The sequence below is a fragment of the Solanum dulcamara genome, chromosome 7 (assembly GCF_947179165.1).
Source record: "Solanum dulcamara chromosome 7, daSolDulc1.2, whole genome shotgun sequence".
Lineage (NCBI taxonomy): Eukaryota > Viridiplantae > Streptophyta > Magnoliopsida > Solanales > Solanaceae > Solanum > Solanum dulcamara.
The window spans coordinates 4,919,182-4,940,050 of record NC_077243.1 but is presented as its reverse complement, the minus strand read 5'-3'; the positions used below and the strand labels follow the sequence as shown (position 1 = coordinate 4,940,050).

The following is a 20,869-nucleotide window of genomic DNA, read 5'->3' as shown; positions in this document are numbered from 1 at the left end:
ATGTGAGAGCTATTCTTTTTCGATTGATTTAATTAAGGGCAAATCTAATTGGCACGATTATAAAAATATTTTAATATTAATAGTATATATTTATGACTTCTTTTGATTATAGTATTTTAACGGTAATATGGACTTTTGATTTGATTAATATGCTTGTCATTTTTTAATATTTACTTATAAAATTCTATTAGTCCACAAGGTATGCTTCAAATTTTTAGCACCAGTGAGAAAGTTGAGCTTTATGTCTTATTACATGGCATGATATGAATTTTTCTTATTGAGAGTTATCGAGTTGAGCTTAAATGAAAGAAGTGATAATTCATATAGTGATCTCAACTTATTTAGAATTGAGACATAAATATGATTGTTCTTGTAGAGTCGTTAAACTACATGAAAGTTACATGTTCTAATGTGTCGAGATGCAGGCTCTCCAAAACTCATCAATGCTCATGGAAATCCAAATCGGTCGGTTCAACCTTAGTCTATATGTTGCTTGTGAGCTGCCAAGTACCAGTCTCGCAATTATATTGGTGCAAAAAGATCGTTCCTTCACTTGTTGATCGTCCATGAGTTGAACTCGCTCTCTTGCCTTGCCTTTCACTCACTCACTCACTTGGATCGGGCCTAAACCACACAGACCAATATCAAACAAATATATCCATATATGTAGTCATGCATCATAAAAGTGCCTAGAACAAGTTAGTTAGCATCAGACGTTATCCTATCGTCATAAACTTGTGAGAAAATGAATGGTCCATTTGTAAGCCACCTAAACCCCTGTTACGTTGGAAGTGAGCCTAAGGACCACTGCAGGAGCGTTTCCTCTTTAATGAGTAGGTGAGTTCTATAAGTTCATATAGAATACATAGTGGTTATTAAAAAAAAATTAAACAAATAATATATTATTTTATTGTTATTCAATCAATGATATACACAAAATCAACCTGAAGCCCCCTTTAACCCACATAGTTGCACCCCATACTATTCATCCATGTTCTTCATGTATTCTTTTGAAAGTTTGCTCTCCATAATCAGCTTTTGTTCTTTGGTGAGAGAGTGTCCCGATTCAAGTAAAGCTTCCACCGTTTGCTGTTCAACAAGAATAAAATCACCAGAATAAGTGAACAATTGCACTTTAAGAGAGTACTCCTCAAGTTGTTTCTCAATCCTGCTTAAATGAAGACCTAAAGCTAAAGGCACTCAATAAGTTACTCCATTAAAAATAGGAAGGGAAGAAATAAATAAATGGATAGATAGATTTTCTATACATAATTGTAACATGAAACTGTCCAAGAAATAGGCTTGAGCTGGGCGGGTTGTTTTATAACTAGTTATTCATCACATATTTGACCCAACTACTTGAACCCAAATAAACTTTGGACGGATTGAGTTACTACATATACTTCTATTTTAATTGATCCTCCGAGTTTTGACACAAAGCATTAGCTCCAACCAGAAAAATTGAAGTTTTAGAACAATTGACCAAACAGGAGGACCTAGCTCCATTTAACAACCTTTTTTTTACAACTGTGATGTCCAAACCAGATTGCGCGCACGTGAGTTTTGGTCTAAAATCATCCTTGAAGTATAGCCCAAGCTTAGGGTACATCCTTATACTACCATTATTAACAAAAATACATCCTTTAACTATCTCAAACTTTGCAATAAACATCCCTCTGTTAACTTTTATTAAAAACCTAACAGCTGAAATAAAAACATGTGTCAAGCACGTGACTTTCCCCAAATCTCCATATTCTGTCGGATTGATTTCCTCCCAATTCCCACTCGATCATCTTCCATATTAAGCAAAGCTTTTGGCTTCAAAAACAAAAGTTTTTGTCCTTCTGAACTTTAGCAACCAAATAAGTTGTTTTCCAGTAGAAGAGTTAAAGCTAAGGCTAATTTTTATAACTTGTCTTTCCTCGCTCAAAAATAAGGTAAAAGAAACAATACCCATTCTGCTATCTCTCGAGTACCCTATCATGTTGATATATTTAAGACTCATATGTTTAAATCCAATCATTTTCTCATTCTCATCTTTGATTGCAACCGCTTTCGTGACAAACTCAAAATCACATTATTGAGAGGGTTGGATTTGATGTGTCACATTATGCAGTGCATCAATGTTCGATATTCAGAAATAGTCTACTGAGAGTCGCATTATGCAATGCATTAATGTTCGATTTTCAGAAATAATCTACAGAAAACAACTCCTCACAACTTTGAAGTTGCAAAATTTACTTTAGAAGACAATGAGACTTGGAAATTCATATGCAATATGCTTGCAATCCTTTCAACATTTTATCAAATAGGTAAAGGGCATTTTACATTGGCATAGCAGGTCTTTTTTATGGTTATTTCTACTTTCCCTTAGCAGATACAATAGTTCCTTCAAGACAATAAAGACGACGAGAATAAAAACTAGCATAACTCTTTCATTTGGAGCAGATTATTTTTCTACCCAAAAGCATGAAAGAAAGTTCAGCAATAGTGCCTTATTGTTCCTGAAGGATGAAGATGATCAATCCACAGAATATGGAGATTTGGGGAAGTCACGTGCTTGAAACATGTTTTTTAATTTTAGTTGTTAGTTTTTTCAACAAAAATTAACAAAAGGATGTTTATTGCAAAGTTTGGGATAGTTCAAGGATGTTTTTTGTTTACAATTATAGCATAAGGATGTACCCTAAGTTTGGGCTATACTTCAAGGATGATTTTAGCCCAAAACTCCGCGCACATCGACTAATTTCACGGAATACCTAACACCTCCCACCAACAATAGGTACCAGGTAATTCCTAGAAAACCATGTAACCTCTATCAATTTCTAGGCAAGCTAGAGCTACTTTAAGTGTGTGTTTGGTATGAAGGAAAATGTTTTCTGGAAAAATAAGTGTGTTCTTACTTATTTTCTTGTGTTTGGTAGGTAAGAAAAAAAATATTATCCTAAAACCATTTGTATATAATTTAGACAAATACTATGGGAGGGGTAGGGAGGTACAACTGTGGGATGGTGGGATGAGGGGCTGGATGGAGGTGAAAATGAGGTGTGTTAGAGAGTGGAGACTGGAGAGGACGCGATCAATGTGGAATGTCACTGGTGCAACTTGTTTTCCCTACTTTCATTAGGGAAATCATTTTCCCCATTTGTAAGGATCTTGTTTTCCTAGAGAAAATGTTTTCCAAAATATTTGACCAACCGAACATAAGAAAATTGGTTCATACCAAACACACTGTAGATCTTGTCTGCTAACTCTTCCTTTCAACTTACAATGAAAGAATTAAGATAACAAAGAGATGAATTTCTCTTTGTTACACTTTATATCCATAAATGATCCACACAATGGAAGATGATCAAATAAAAATAGAGTTTTTCAAGATTTTGCTCTTAATGTTAATAAGTAACACCTTATTCACTGTAATTCCTCCCTTGAAAGAATCATCTTTGGATGTTATCGAAAAAGCAAAGGTTCATCTTAGATATTGGTCAGTTTAGGAGCACGACCTGCAGAAAATAATATTGCCATTATGGCTAACCCTTTTTCAATATGCTATAACGCATAAATTTTATTGCCATGTAGTAGCTAATGCAGAACTGGATTGTTGGAAGAAAGAGACTATTTCTCTCTAGCCCTAACACTGTGAACTACCCGACCAACTTCTTCCGGAAAAATCAGGGGCAATTCGAGATACTAAGTAATGCAAGTTTAAGTGATGACTAGTATCAGCTCCCTAAGCATAATTTGACATGGAAATGCTTTACCTGGTTGGTTGCAAAGGATGCTCAGGAGGGGGAGTTCATTTTGAACTAAAGTTCATGAGGAATCTACTGGACTGGGAGTTCGAAGAATTTTACAGTTTGGTTGAGCTACTGTATGGGCAGGATTTGCTTATCAATAGATCGGATGTATGGAGATGGCGAGAGAGTAGACTTGGCTTATTCACTGTTAAGTCATTTTATAAGAGGTTATTAAGGAGAGATGAATGCATTTTCCCTCATTGTGCTATTTGGGTACCCAGGGTTTCGAGGAAGGTGTGTTTCATTGCCTGGTTGGCAGCAAGGGATGTGATATTGACAGCGGACAACTTGAGTTAGAAGAAGATCAACTGTGTTAGTTGGTGTGACATGTGCAAGAGTCCAGCTGAAGATGTGGATCATCTCTTGTCGCATTGTCATGTGGCTAACTGACTGTGAAGAGTGGTTCTTAATTGGTTTGGGGTGCAATGGGTGCATCTCCACCAGAAAAAAACAGTGTTCTAGGTCTGACAGCACATGTGGGTCAAGACCAACCCCCCTCTACCCACTCTTGATTTTGAGTATCCTCTTCCCAAGTCTCCATAACTTACAGTACAAGTGTGTATTCATTTTATAGCGAAGACGTTGCATAACACTTGGTCTCTTTAAATCTAGCTTTCCCTCTAATTCCTTCAGCCCCTTATCCTTATGACCTAATGAAGGTTAGTGCTTAGACCACACGGAAAATTACTATCACCCCCTCACCCCACCTCACCCCACCCTCTTTCCATTAGTTTTCTCATTTTTCTTGTTTATGTAAGAAAAGAGATTTCTTTAGTTCTCCAAACAACTTTTCTCCCAAATCAACAAACACAAAAAGTTAACACTATCTGTAAAATTTTACTTAGAAAAAGTAAAATCAGAATTGCCCCTGCCTTAATTGTCATGAAAAAGGAAGGGAAACAATAAATGCCTTACCTCTGGAGGAACAAAAACTGGGAGTTCTCCCTTCTTTCTTTGTCGAAGAAATCTTCTGCCAATATCTTCAGCACCTCCAGAATCTTCAACCCACTACATAAAAGTGGAAAGCACAAAAGAGTAACTGAAATTTTAATCAAGCCTCCCAAAGTTGGTGTTAGATTAGAAACTTTTATACAAATATGGTAGAAAAGCAGCAAACACAAAATAATTATTTGTAATCACCATTAACAAGCAACAACAATTGATGAAGCATATGTGTTCATTAAGGAATTGGCTTTTTTCTATAGACCTTTTTGAGAACCTTAAAAGTGGAATGGACTACCAGCTTGAAAAGTTGCAATGCTTGCTGCCGGGTTTTACAAATCTGAAAAACAGTCATCATAGAGGAATACTATAGTACATTGAATCTACCTTTTCAGCTATACCTCAACATGGTCATCTAGTTGTCTCTCAGGGTAGATGAAAATGTGGAATGCCGCTTTCCTGAGGTTACCATGAATTTCTTTATTTCTCTTTATTGACAGAAAAGCATCTTATAGAATAATTGGCGTCATTAACACAGATGCAATGGTCATAATTCAGCAGCTTGGCATCTTTGTTCACTGCCCCAGACATAATAATGTCATTATTCACCAAATTACATGTTTTTTCCATCATCTGAAAACTAATTCTAAGTGCTAATTAAGTATACAGTTAACCCTGACTTTTTCCAATGATTTCGATAACGAGAAACTTTTAGCAACACTAGCCTTTTCTTTCCTTTGACAAAATGAAAGAATGTTCTTTAACCAATTTGTTCAAGAAAAAGCTCAAGAAGACACCTAGTAAACATGATAAGAGTAGTAGTTTATAGGTTAAAGAGGCAATGAATAAAATAAAATGACATTGCTCAAATTAGATTACCTTTAGGATGGACTGGTCGTATGTTCTAGATCTCATAGCTCCATAAAAATCTAATGCTGCCAAAAGATGAACAAGAAATATGAGAGGAAAAAGGGCTTTCACACCTCTGCATATTGCGCTGTATTTATATGACAATCTAGTGATATTAACAGTTTATGATCATGAACTGTAATACTTAAACCAATTCTTAGCCAATCCATAGTCCCATAATAACATATGTAACAATGTGATGGTGTACCCACCTATTAGATAAAAATTGAAAAAATGTCTAAGTTTCTATACCCAAACAATGATTATACCTTATAAATAGTGTTAGTTTTAGAGATACGAGGGAGAGAGTAAAGTGTGAGCCAGCAAAAAAATATCAAAAAATTGTGTATGTGCCCATGAAAGCGGAATAAAATAACTTTCATGGATGGTTAGTCACCTTGATTTGGGAATGTATTAACAATAGTCGCAACCTCATCCCTTGTTATCCCATCTTTCTCGTACATTCTGCAAACAATATTCACGATGTCTTCTTGGGTGGGCTGCCTATATCATGAAAGAGAAAATAGTTACTATTCTCCATAAAATATATTAACAACAAACTGTTATCCACAGAGAAAATCTAAATTCATTTCAACAACAACATACTCAATAAAATCTCACAAGTGAGGCCTGGGGAAGGTATGATGTACATTGTACGCAACCTTTGTGACATAGAGAGGTTGTTTTGGATAGACTCTCGGCTTAAATAGGTGTAATATATAGCCAAATAATGACAGCAAAATCGCAAGAAAAACAAAGCAACAAGTAGTAGTAAAAATGACGAGTAAGATACTACGTGATTACTAAATAAAGGGAACATGAGAAGAGGAGACTAACCCCCTTTCTAAATTAGCATTATTATTTTTGATAGATCAAGAATATTTTGTAATGATTTAAAATCAACACGAAATAGCCAAAGTATATACATTAAACACTATTCTCCTGATCAGAAAATAGTAGTTGTTGTAGATAAAGTATATACTTCAATTACTATTAAATATTAGCTTTAGTGGCATTGTCTTTTTCATAAACTTGAAAGTAAGAAGTTAAATTGTGTCCGCCAAATGGACCATCAGCTAATTCATAAAAACAAATAGGTGTTCTACCCTTACTGAACTCTGAATGTGGCCCACAAATTAAATCCAGGAACGATTTCCTTAGCTTTTTGTTGTTTTATGGACCTTGTAAATGATGTGGAGACCTTGTTACTGCAAAGTTGACAAAAAAAGTTCTGCTCTTGTTTTTTTGGATGTAATCCTATGAGTTATATCCCATCTTAGATGCTGATAACGTTAATAAAACTTAACCTCACATGTTCAAAAGTAAAAATTAAATCCAGGAAGGATAAAACTTTTGAGGTTTTTGGACTGCACCCTACAGTAACTGATTAGTTGTTGTAATTCCCGTGACTCCTATTATACACCGAAGTTACCAGAAAAAAGGCAGTGAACAATTAGGACAAGCAAGAGAGAGAAGGGCATGTACCAATAGAACTTCTCCATTCTCCCATCACGAATTAGGGGAGCATAAATTGTTGAAAAATCATTTCCTGTCACAATAATGGGAATCCTGTGTGTTATATCTCCTTGTCTCCAGTCCTGCCCTACACTTACCCTTGTAGGATTATCACACAAATTCATCAGAGTTCCAACAACAATTTGATTGTTGACTGTCACTTGGGTGTTACCTTCATAGCAAAAAAGAAAAAGCAATCTCTTTAGTGGAGAATGTCAGTTCTCATTTATTTCTTGGTCAAAAAGAGAGCTGAAAAATATAGTCATCTAGACCAAAGAGATGCTTGATGGAAACTGAAAAAATAAAAACCAACAAGTGTAGATTCATACGTCCAAGTAAAGATAATATAGCTTACCAAATCTACCAAGGCCAGCATCAATGTCGTTGATCATCAAAACACTCATTTTCCCCTGTTAAGCAATAGGAACCATAACAGAGTTCATTAACAGTTCACTTAAACATAATGAAAGACTCCAGAGAGAATTATAGCAGGAATTAAGACAATATTTCAGTAAGGCACAAAAGTCATGAACTTCAATTTAGTGAGCCACATAGATAAATTGGAAGAAATCATGCTATATGCGAGATAAATTTCACAACCTTTATAGTAATCATCATACTGTGCAACTATTAGTAGGAAAATACATATCATCCCCCCCCCCCCCCCGGTTTCTTTAAGCCCAAAAAAGACAAAGAGGAGAGAGAAACGGTTTGTAATGCTACACCTAGGAACCCAGAGTTAAATATGCATGCTTTGTAACATTTGTTCATGACTGAAACAGACAATCAATGCATGCATCTGTGAAGCTACTCTTTTTCCAGTGGACTAAGTATACATTCTCAAAAACATGGAATATCATGGATGTCTTATTCTTATTGTTTTCAATTTTTATCTGCCTCTCAATCTAAAATTGGAGGTGGGTGAGTGGGTGTGCGTGCGTGCGCATGGTGCACTTTTGCTTCTTTTTCACATAGGATAATGATAAATATCATGGAACAAAGGAAGGAATATGTCTTCTGCAATATCGGGAGCTCTCATATTGATCACATATATCCATTTGGAACTTTGTTAACATTTTAGAAAGAAGTCAACACTAGATCTTGCTAATCACGGACACCAGGAAACAAGAAAATGAATAAATATGTGTCAAAACTAAAAAAGCTAATAAGTCAAGCATATAACATAAATCATAGCTTAACCTATGTAGAATAACAGGACCCAGATGTACAAACATATACATATACCGGTAATAAAAGCAATAAAGCTTCTAACTTGGTTCTGAACTGTCACGACCCAAAACCTGAGGTCATGATGGCACACATCTCAAAACCCAATCTGATGTGTAACCCTAAAAATAAAATTCATACAAGACTCCCAAAGAGGAAAGTGATTCCACGATTTAAATAAAAAGAAAAAAAAACAATGAAGAAATTATCCCAAAACCTGGTGTCATAAGTATAAAGAGCATCTAATACAAGGTTCGAATCTGAAGATACAACATAAGTCTCTGAATGATACAAAAGACTGAAAAATAAAGATAGACTAGTGACGATCCGAATTCTGGGACCTCACCACTAATCTGAGAATTACACAATCCGCTAGAATATTAACTGCCACGTGGGGTACCCCGACTAGTATCTGCATCAAAAAGGGACACAGAAGTAGGGGTGAGTACAATTCACATGTACTCAGTAGGTTTTAGCTGACTGAGTATAAGGAATTAATTAAACCTATGAAATAAACTAAGGAACGCTTCCACCTGCATATAGAAAAGTCCCACTTCGGCATCGGTGCCGCCAGTTTATATATATAGTGGCACGAATAAAGTATAATAACAACTCATAATCACAATTAATCAAATAATTCAAGCAGCACAAATGTCAATGCAATGCAATGCAATATGATGATGCAATGATGTGGTGGTACGGTGGAATCAAGACTGTCGCACAGCCTGTCGTATACACCTGCCGAGCTGTGCTACCAAGCAGGACCCATGGGGGTCTCGCAGACCATATACCTCAATCACAATATCTCATTATCCTTGCCACCTCCTCGTGGTCAAGGGATCACAATGCATCCACTACCCTGCCGGAAAACTGCCTCGGTCAGGGACTCAAGATACAAAGGTTAGGATCACAATGCATCCACTACCCTGCCGGAAAACTGCCTCGGTCAGGGACTCAAGATACAAAGGTTGGGATCACAATGTATCCACTACCCTGCCGGAAAACTGCCTCGGTCAGGGACTCAAGATACAAAGGTTGGGATCACAATGCATCCACTACCCTGCCGGAAAACTGCCTCGGTCAAGGACTCAAGATACAAAGGTTTAAAGGTGTTTCATTTTCTTTCTCAAAAAGAATTTCCATATTTCTCAACTTCCCATGTTTCATGATATGATGAATGAGGATGAATGCATCAAAACACATATGCATGGAAGTAATAATCAACTCACATGTGGTATAAGGTTCAAAGTTCTCAAAACTTAACCTACACATGATATTCACCCTCAATAAATAGTAACGGGAAGAACACACTTTCATTTAAATATTCACCCCTTTCTCAACAATATTTCAATACTCAAGTATGCTCAAAACCCCCAACTCAATCTCTCAGGCGGCATCACAAGTCAAATAATATACTCAAGCCTCTCTCTTAGGCAAATCATAATTCACATGCTCTCAAAGCAAATAAGATAACAAATAAGGCCCCCACACGGGCTATGTAATACAAATAAACCCCGTCACGGCAACACATTAATAAATAAGCCTCCACACGGACATCACAATATATATAACATTCTCAACTCATATTACAACCCCATCCCAAAGTCTATAACATATGAATGACTAATTACCCCATCTCAATCTCAAAGAAAGATAGCCAAACCTACCTCAATTGCCGAAACCGCACTCGAATACCTCCACCGGACAAGTAACTCTCGAATTCAGCGCTCGGAATGACAACCCACTATCAACAATGAAACATACACGTCACAAGGAGTCCAATGACACCCATATTGATAGGTTTCGGAACCGGGGGTAAAATGGTCCAAAAATTAACTATTTTCGAAAAGGGTCAAATCTGTAAATTTATTGAACAATCCCATTCTATTGGTAATAAGGAACTCATGGTTGAAAAACCCATAAAAATAGAGCTCAAAACGAGTTGGAAATCACAATTTTCCTTAAATTCGGATTAGGGAAGAAACAAGGATTTTTGGGGTTTGAAACTAAAATTTAAGAGTTAAAATCGTCAAAAACTTAATGAAAAAGGAAGGTTTTAGGTCAAAAATCACTTACCCAACACTTTGCCTCGAAAATCTCTTCTCAAATCACCTCAAGGAGTTCAAGAACTCAAACAAATGTTAAAAAATATTGAAATGAGAAGAAAGGGGCATTTTCTGCCCAAAAAGTTACTGTTCATGCGTGTTACTGTTCACGCGTGTTTTGTACAAATTTACGAAAATCACCCTCAAGGTCATTACAATATCCACCACTAAAAAAGGATGTTCGTCCTCGAACATAAGATAAAATAAAGTACTTGGGGTCTCAAAAAGCTGAGGGTATCGAGCCTGCATATCAGACTCTAACTCCCAAGTCGCCTCCTCAGCAGGCCGATGCTGCCACTGCACCTTGACCGAAGCGACCTCCTTGGTCCTGAGTCTACGAAGCCGCCTATCTAGAATAACTGTCGGCTCCTCCTCATAAGTCAAATCCGGACTCAACTCTACCGCATCATAAGAAATCACATGAGACTCATCCGGTATGTACTTGCGAAGCATGGAAACATGAAACACCGGATGGACAGCTGACAATTTAGGGGGTAAGGCCAACTTATACGCCACTCCACCTACTCTCCTCAGGATTTCAAACGGGCCAACAAACCTTGGGCTAAGCTTGCCCTTCTTTCCGAACCTCATCACACCCTTCATGGGCGATATTTTAAGCCACACGCAATCACCCACCATGAACTCTAAGGGACGAACCCTCCTATCAGCATAACTCTTCTGACGACTCTGAGCTGTCAATAGTCGACCCTGAATCAAACGTACCCGCTCCACAGCATCCCTAAGTAAGTCAGTATCCAATGCATCAACCGCAACAGAATCAAACCATCCAATGGGTGATCGACACCTACGACCATACAATGCCTCAAATGGTGCCATTTGAATGCTGGAGTGATAACTGTTATTATAGGCAAACTCTGCTAAGGGCAAGTGTTGGTCCCATCGGGCACCAAAATCAATCACACAGGCCCTAAGCATATCCTCCAACACCTGAATAGTCCGTTCAGACTGACCATCGGTTTGGGGATGAAATGCTGAACTCATCTCTAGTCGCGTACCCAAACCACGCTGTAATGCCTTCCAAAAGTGAGAGGTGAACACTGAACCCCGATCCGATACAATAGAGATAGGCACCCCATGCAGCCTAACAATCTCACGAAGATAGATCCTAGCTAACTGATCCGCATTGTAGCTAGTCTTCACCGGAAGGAAATGGGCTGATTTGGTCAATCGATCCACAATCACCCAGACAGAGTCATACTTACCCAATGCCATGGGTAATCCAGACACGAAGTCCATAGTGATACGCTCCCATTTCCACTCAGGAATGGGCATCCTTTGCATAGGACCACCCGGTTTCTGATGCTCATACTTCACTTGTTGGCAATTTAGACACTTAGCCACAAAATCAATAATGTCTCTCTTCATGCCACACCACCAATAATGTTGTTTCAAGTCATGAAACATCTTTGCCACTCCCGGGTGAATCGAATACTTGGAACAATGAGCCTCCTCTAATATCATACGTACCCATTCACTAACCTTGGGCACACAAATGCGACCATTAATCCTCAAAACTCCTTCCTGATCAAGAGAGGCTGATTTTGCTTCACCACTCAACACTTTGTCTCGAATGGCCCTCAACTTTTCATCTTCAAACTGGTGTGTACGAATCTGGTCCATCAAAGTAGACCTAGCCTCCACAAATGCCAAAATACCATGATGTGTAGAAATATCCAGTCGGACCAACTGTCTAGCCAATGACTGAACCTCCAACGCCAAAGGCCTCTCCACAGCCTTAAGAAAGGCCAAACTACCCATGCTAGATGCTTTGCGACTCAGGGCATCCGCTACCACATTAGCTTTGCCCGGATGATAAAGTATGGTAATGTCATAGTCTTTCAATAACTCTAACCACCTACGCTGCCGCATGTTCAGATTCGGCTGAGAAAAGATATACTTAAGGCTACGGTGGTCAGTATAGACCTCGCAATGCACTCCATAGAGATAATGCCTCCACAACTTCAGAACAAACACCACTGCTGCTAACTCTAAGTCGTGGGTAGGATAGTTCTTCTCATGTACCTTCAACTGTCGAGAAGCATAAGCTATAACTCTACCTTTTTGCATCAATACACCACCCAAGCCGACTCCCGAAGCATCACAAAACACAATAAATGCCACGCCCTCCTCGGGTAAGGCTAGAATAGGTGCTGAAGTCAATAATTCCTTGAGCTTTTGAAAGCTCGCCTCACACTCATCAGTCCACTGAAATGCCACGGTCTTTTGAGTTAGCCTAGTCAATGGGGGCTGCAATAGAAGAGAATCCTTGAATAAACCGACGATAGTAGCCTGCCAACCCAATAAAACTCCGAATCTCGGTAACCGAAGTAGGCCTAACCCAATCACGAACCGCTGCAACTTTGGCTGGATCAACCATAATACCATCCTTGGTCACTATATGACCCAAGAATGTCACGGACTCAAGCCAAAACTCACATTTGGAGAATTTTGCATACAACTTCTCCTCTCTCAATCTCTGAAGGACTGTCCTCAGGTGCCTAACATGATCCGCCTCATTCTTGGAATAAACCAAGATGTCATCAATAAACACGATCACAAACGAGTCCAAATAAGGTCGAAATACCCGATTCATCAACTCCATAAAAGCAGCCGGGGCATTAGTCAACCCGAAGGACATAACCACAAACTCATAATGCCCATAACGAGTCCTGAATGCAGTCTTTGGGATATCAGATTCCCGAACTCTCAACTGATGGTAACCCGACCTCAAATCAATCTTTGATAACACCGATGCACCTTGAAGCTGGTCAAATAAATCATCAATGTGAGGGAGAGGATACTTGTTCTTGATAGTGACTTTGTTCAACTGTCGATAGTCAATACACATCCTCATAGTACCATCTTTCTTCTTCACAAATAAAACCGGTGCACCCCACGGTGATACACTAGGTCTAATAAACCCTTTCTTCAACAAATCTTCCAATTGTTCTTTCAACTCTTTCAATTCTGCCGGAGCCATCCGATAAGAAGAAATAGAGATGGGTTTAGTGTCATGCTCCAAATCAATCACAAAATCGATATCACGGTCAGGAGGAACTCCCGGCAAGTCTGTAGGAAATACATCCATAAACTCTCTCACCACCCTCGTAGTCTCTATATGAGATGACTCCGTGGTGAGATCACGTACATGAGTCAAATAAGACAAACAACCCTTATCCATCAAGCGACGAGTACGAATATAAGATATCACCCCCTTAGGATACGAACTCGGATTACCCTTCCATACTAAGCTAGGTAAATCGGGATAAGCTAAGGTCACGGTCTTTGCATAACAATCTAATATAGCATGATAAGGAGATAACCAGTCCATACCCAATATCACATCAAAATCAAGCATGTCTAGTAAAATCAAGTCTGCACGGGTCTCTCTACCCGAAAATATCACCAAACATCCCTTGTATACCCGATCCACTACTAAAGATTCACCTATTGGGGTAGAAATAGTAATAGGCACAATAAGGGACTCACTCACATAATCAATACCCACATCGAAATAAATCGACACATAAGAATAGGTAGACCCTGGATCAAATAATACTGACGTAAAATGATGGCAAACCAGAACAATACATGTAATAACCACATCAGAGGCCTCTGCCTCAAATTTACCTAGTATAGCATAGCATAATTAATGGTCACCCTTAGCTTGTGAACTACTACAACCACCACCTCGAGTACTCCATAAAGCACCTCAAACAACTAAAACTGGTGTATTGCAGACAACTTGTGACCCTGGCTAAATAGAAGAAGAATCACATATTTGCCCCTTATTCAAACTCACCATCACAAAACAACCTAAGTAAACTACTCCCAACTCATCATAGGAGGACCGACAGGTCTATGAGCAAGAACAGACCTCTATCACTTCTTAGCCATTCCCGCAATTATAAAAAGAAATAAGACATTCCATGTGCCTTCAAGATACCCAATTTTGAACAACCTGTCCTGACACTTGGTCAAAAAGATATAAGCCTTCTCAACAGTGATAACCTCAAACTTGGGAGACAATACTCTTTTGCTCCTAAGTAAACATAGCAACGCTAGAAGACATAGGTGGAACCACAGATCTCAAAGGAATCCAAAGTGGGCTAATTAGATATCTAAAATTTGAAATCTAACTATCAAAGTCTAACCGACCATCTTCCATACTTTTTTTTGTTGCTCCACATCTTCATACTCATAATCAGGCTCGAATAGGCATCACTAAATCATCCTTAAGCAAGAGCCGATATTTCGAACCCGACAGTTACTTTTAATGCGGAAGGAATAGATCAGAGGTAAATAACACTTGATATGAATAAATCGCACGAAGGGAGTAAAAAGAAAGAAATTCTCCTATTAAGTATCTTGTAGCCTCTCGAAGATAAGTACGGACGTCTACGTACCGATCCGCAAGACTCTACTAGACACCCTGCTCTTTAACTTATAAGACCGGTGAACCTAGTGCTCTGATACCAATTGTCACGACCCAAAACCTGAGGTCATGATGGCACACATCTCAAAACCCAATCTGATGTGTAACCCTAAAAATAAAATTCATACAAGACTCCCAAAGAGGAAAGTGATTCCACGATTTAAATAAAAAGAAAAAAAAACAATGAAGAAATTATCCCAAAACCTGGTGTCATAAGTATAAAGAGCATCTAATACAAGGTTCGAATCTGAAGATACAACATAAGTCTCTGAATGATACAAAAGACTGAAAAATAAAGATAGACTAGTGACGATCCGAATTCTGGGACCTCACCACTAATCTGAGAATTACACAATCCGCTAGAATATTAACTGCCACGTGGGGTACCCCGACTAGTATCTGCATCAAAAAGGGACACAGAAGTAGGGGTGAGTACAATTCACATGTACTCAGTAGGTTTTAGCTGACTGAGTATAAGGAATTAATTAAACCTATGAAATAAACTAAGGAACGCTTCCACCTGCATATAGAAAAGTCCCACTTCGGCATCGGTGCCGCCAGTTTATATATATAGTGGCACGAATAAAGTATAATAACAACTCATAATCACAATTAATCAAATAATTCAAGCAGCACAAATGTCAATGCAATGCAATGCAATATGATGATGCAATGATGTGGTGGTACGGTGGAATCAAGACTGTCGCACAGCCTGTCGTATACACCTGCCGAGCTGTGCTACCAAGCAGGACCCATGGGGGTCTCGCAGACCATATACCTCAATCACAATATCTCATTATCCTTGCCACCTCCTCGTGGTCAAGGGATCACAATGCATCCACTACCCTGCCGGAAAACTGCCTCGGTCAGGGACTCAAGATACAAAGGTTAGGATCACAATGCATCCACTACCCTGCCGGAAAACTGCCTCGGTCAGGGACTCAAGATACAAAGGTTGGGATCACAATGTATCCACTACCCTGCCGGAAAACTGCCTCGGTCAGGGACTCAAGATACAAAGGTTGGGATCACAATGCATCCACTACCCTGCCGGAAAACTGCCTCGGTCAAGGACTCAAGATACAAAGGTTTAAAGGTGTTTCATTTTCTTTCTCAAAAAGAATTTCCATATTTCTCAACTTCCCATGTTTCATGATATGATGAATGAGGATGAATGCATCAAAACACATATGCATGGAAGTAATAATCAACTCACATGTGGTATAAGGTTCAAAGTTCTCAAAACTTAACCTACACATGATATTCACCCTCAATAAATAGTAACGGGAAGAACACACTTTCATTTAAATATTCACCCCTTTCTCAACAATATTTCAATACTCAAGTATGCTCAAAACCCCCAACTCAATCTCTCAGGCGGCATCACAAGTCAAATAATATACTCAAGCCTCTCTCTTAGGCAAATCATAATTCACATGCTCTCAAAGCAAATAAGATAACAAATAAGGCCCCCACACGGGCTATGTAATACAAATAAACCCCGTCACGGCAACACATTAATAAATAAGCCTCCACACGGACATCACAATATATATAACATTCTCAACTCATATTACAACCCCATCCCAAAGTCTATAACATATGAATGACTAATTACCCCATCTCAATCTCAAAGAAAGATAGCCAAACCTACCTCAATTGCCGAAACCGCACTCGAATACCTCCACCGGACAAGTAACTCTCGAATTCAGCGCTCGGAATGACAACCCACTATCAACAATGAAACATACACGTCACAAGGAGTCCAATGACACCCATATTGATAGGTTTCGGAACCGGGGGTAAAATGGTCCAAAAATTAACTATTTTCGAAAAGGGTCAAATCTGTAAATTTATTGAACAATCCCATTCTATTGGTAATAAGGAACTCATGGTTGAAAAACCCATAAAAATAGAGCTCAAAACGAGTTGGAAATCACAATTTTCCTTAAATTCGGATTAGGGAAGAAACAAGGATTTTTGGGGTTTGAAACTAAAATTTAAGAGTTAAAATCGTCAAAAACTTAATGAAAAAGGAAGGTTTTAGGTCAAAAATCACTTACCCAACACTTTGCCTCGAAAATCTCTTCTCAAATCACCTCAAGGAGTTCAAGAACTCAAACAAATGTTAAAAAATATTGAAATGAGAAGAAAGGGGCATTTTCTGCCCAAAAAGTTACTGTTCATGCGTGTTACTGTTCACGCGTGTTTTGTACAAATTTACGAAAATCACCCTCAAGGTCATTACATGAACCACTTGAGAAGCAGTTCTGTAACGCTCACGTATTAACTTTCCGGGTTCTCCTGTTAGAGGAAAGATGAAAAGGAAAATAAGTAAATAACTCATGTACAAGTAAAAACTTTAAATAAATACAAATAAAAAGAATAGAAAAAAACAACAGATTCTAGAATTGGAAAATTTTGCTCTTCACCTGGAGGTAATCAGAAAAAAGGAAATAAATCTGAACATCCTAAATGATCGCATTATGAGTCCTCAAATTGAGTTGGGAAGAGTTTATGCATGTAAGCTTTTGTAATCTCATTATAGAAATGTCATCTACCATACTAACCAATAAAATTGTTGGATGAGGGTGATCGAGCTTATGGATATATGTATATATGATCATTTAAGTCAATTATACTTATCTGAACCAGCAACAGTAAATCTTGGTTCCTCTATGAAAATGCTTTTTAACTAGGCATAACCTCGTGATAATATATCATGGAAAATAATCTTAAGAAAAGGTAGTCAAAGTTTTTTACAGACTCTTTACGGATATGACAGTGGGAGCAAATATCAAAGGAGGAATGACAATGAGTCAGTTTTGTGTCCACATCTTGCATCAAACAGATCTAACATTGACAGGATTAATTTTTCTTCTTCAAAAAATACTAGAAAATATCCCAGAAAGAAAGATATCACAAGCCATTTTTGTACACCATAGTGTAAACTCCCACCCTGGCTTGTCAGTTTCAGAATTCTTAGTTGCAAGGGGTTCTTTTCTTTTGGCTTCTTCATCCAAGGATGCTGATAAATACTCCAGTTTGAAGTTTAGTCAATAAGTTCCAACACATGGGGTATTCCTATCTACATCATTCTTGAGCAAATTATATAGTTAAAAGAAATAATTATACCTGCTCTTTCTGATTCTAGCTCTCCTGCAGACATAATGACAGGTTCAATTCCCATTGCCTGAAAGATCAGTTCGGTCTGAAATGATTTGCCTTGCCCTTTTCCTCCCCAAACACCTGTTACAAAAATATCATCTTAACAATATCTTCTCAAATCCCCTAAAATTCAGCTTAAAGCTGATGGAGCATGATACAAAATCTTTTGCAGCAAAACTAACAGTATTCATGGAGTATCAAGATCATGCTAGCTACTGTATTGCATGACAAAAACTATATTTTGGTCTGGCATTTCATGATTGAATTTGAGTGTAAAGCAATTATCACTTTCGGGAAACATAGAAGAAGAGTCAAAATGTCTAAGATGGTCCTACACTAGAATCAAATATGAAGTATCACGGGTTTATTCTAAAAGGAAAAGCAGTGCAGGAAAATGTTGATTACACATCTGCAAAAAAAAAAAAAATTGTACAAGAAATACTTTCGTAGAATAAGGTATATTTTGTAAGATCCTAAAGTTTTTAACAACAGAAGGGGAAAGAGAAAATAATTACCTAGAATCAAGGGAACTTTGGCGTTCAAAAGATGAGAAATATAGTTCTTCACAATGTGACACACTGCAGGGATAAGATTCCACATATCATTGACAGGGTGCCAGGAAAAGAAGGTTATCACCATTCACCAATGTGTTTAAATAAGGCAGCTCTTCTTGCAATAACAGCATAAAAGGTGCAGGGGTGAAATAACAATAGAGTACATGTTAAAATCTGCATAGAAGTGTAGGTGTTAATCCTCCAAACACATGAACTACTATACCAACTTTATCATACACATCCAAATCAAAGGAAAGAAAAGAAGATTGTGAGAAAACATGTCCACAATTAGATTAGCCATCCAGATAAGTTTTCTATAAAGCCCATTACTGTTAGAGTGGGTAAAAGTCTCACATTGGTTGGGGTATGAACTGGCGGTCTGTTTATATGGACTTGGGCAATCCTCACCTCCTGAGGTAGCTTTTGGGGTAGTTTTAGTTATGTCTATCTTACCCACCATATATAACAATGAACTTTGACCGACAGTTTTCTTACTCCCGCTTCCTGCTCATCAAGAGTTCGGCCCAGGTGTCATATCTTAACATGGTATCAAAGTCAGGTCCATCCATGTTTGGACTCCCGGTCCACGCTCCAATTGGGTATGGGCGTGAAGGGGGTTGTTAGAGTGGGTAAAAGTCTCACATTGGTTGAGGAATGGATTGGCAGTCTGCTTATATGGACTTGGACAATCCTCCGCTAATAAGCTAGTTTTGGGGTTTGAGTTAGAATCAGGTGTCATATCTTAACAACTACGATAGGAAATTTCAATTTGCCCATTGAGTACCACCTTAACTGCTAAAGTGAAAACGCATATATGAAATGAAACAATAGCAACTCATGATTTTTACTCGTATCATTTTTTTACAATCAAAAGTCAAAAGATTATTTAGTCAAAGCTCTCTGCAGAATTAACCCAAAAAGAGAAAATGTACAATAGAAAAGGTTGTCTTACTACTAATAACTGTAAAGAGAAGTTAAATAGAACAGTCATTAATCCATAATCAAAAGGGCATCTTAAAACAACCTGATAGGAAAGATTCAAAAGGAAGCTAAAATGCTAGAATTAAACTCATAATGACAGCGCAAAACACCAGTACTCATACACAAGATAAAGATCGCGTAGAATGAGCTGTTGGAAGACTACAAAATGGCGGCACTGACTGTAACTTACCGACTTTATCCTGTTCACACCAAAAAAAAAGGGTGAGGAACTCATATTGATTAATTTTCTCCGGAAAAATAAAGGAACAAGATGCAAAATCCCCGAAAAGAACAATGTACCAGAAACACCGGTGCAATATAGTAATCGCCTTGAAGGTACTGAAACGACCTAGTCACCTTCTGCCGATAATCAAACACAATATCCGCTGAAAAAAAAATAAGAATTACAAACACAACACAATTTTGTAGAAATAAGGGTAATGATAAATAAAATTAGTCTAAAAAATTGAAGTTGTTTACAGTCTTTTCCAAGGAAATTTCCGGCGAAGAGGCTATCAATGACGCCAGCCCTAGCACCAACTGCAATATTCATATTATCGGCCTCAGCACCAAGCCTGTAAAGATAATCGTTGCCTTCAGAATCTTTGGTTTCCCATGAAGACTGTTCAGAGAGTCTTTTCTTTTTCTTTGGTTCATCTTGATCGGAATCTCGGCTTTCATCACTCTGTTGATTACTGGAACAACGAACAGAGAGAGAAGAGTAATTGGGGAATTGCTTAGAAGAAGAAAATGGAATTGAGTGGAAAGTAGTAAGAGGAGCTCTGATGAGATTTGTGTTGAATAGGAGAGCCATTGTTTTGAAGAATTTTGGGCCTTTGATTTTCTTTTTGGTATTAGCCGTTACAACTTTAAAACAAGTCAGTATTAGCCGATCAATTTTCACACGCTTTTTGGTTTGACGTTATCGGAACGCTATCAGTTGGGTGTATTTCGCGCCACACAGGACAAAAACCCGCCCTTCTTTCCTTTAATTTTTATTTTTTTTTTAGCTCATTTGATATTTGATATTAGTATTAGAGTCTATTATTTTGAATTCACGCTGTGCAGAGCTTTATGTGGAGAAATTTTACTCTAATTTTATTTGTGTTGATTTTTAATTTTTGTAGCTCAAGATAAATAACTTTTCCATGCGGTATAAGTTTATATTTGTTAATATATTAATATTTCACAAGTTATAATTTGCATCTTTAAAGA

At 37.9% G+C, this 20,869-nt stretch overlaps 1 protein-coding gene across 2 annotated transcripts; it reads right to left on the bottom strand.

Annotated features, from left to right (window-relative positions):
* Positions 1-878: 878 nt before the first annotated feature.
* Positions 879-20,588, bottom strand: LOC129894164 (ribulose bisphosphate carboxylase/oxygenase activase, chloroplastic). 2 transcript variants are annotated; one of them, XM_055969708.1, is made up of 13 exons: positions 20,135-20,573; positions 19,955-20,040; positions 19,845-19,854; positions 18,635-18,697; positions 18,087-18,200; positions 17,200-17,255; positions 8,437-8,442; positions 7,519-7,573; positions 7,134-7,335; positions 6,046-6,152; positions 5,619-5,674; positions 4,713-4,805; positions 879-1,089 (listed from the first exon to the last, which is right to left on the bottom strand). In XM_055969708.1, exons 1-13 carry the CDS (start codon positions 20,466-20,468, stop codon positions 982-984), a joined length of 1,290 nt encoding a protein of 429 aa, XP_055825683.1. In that variant the 5' UTR covers positions 20,469-20,573; the 3' UTR covers positions 879-981. The 2 variants fall into 2 exon arrangements, with proteins under 2 accessions (XP_055825683.1, XP_055825684.1); XM_055969709.1 differs by lacking the exon at positions 879-1,089 and adding an exon at positions 2,616-3,503 and having other exon boundaries at positions 20,135-20,588.
* Between the last annotated feature and the right edge of the window lie 281 nt (positions 20,589-20,869).

Bases quoted from the DNA above. Each gene is read 5' to 3' on its own strand.
- LOC129894164 (XM_055969708.1), bottom strand. From the start codon at position 20,468: ATGGCTCTCCTATTCAACACAAATCTCATCAGAGCTCCTCTTACTACT. The intron at 5,675-6,045 runs GTGACTAACCAT...ATCTTTTGGCAG, and splicing joins TAATACATTCCCAAATCAAG to CATTAGATTTTTATGGAGCT. The intron at 1,090-4,712 runs GTAAGGCATTTA...CTTGTTGAACAG, and splicing joins CAGTTTTTGTTCCTCCAGAG to CAAACGGTGGAAGCTTTACT.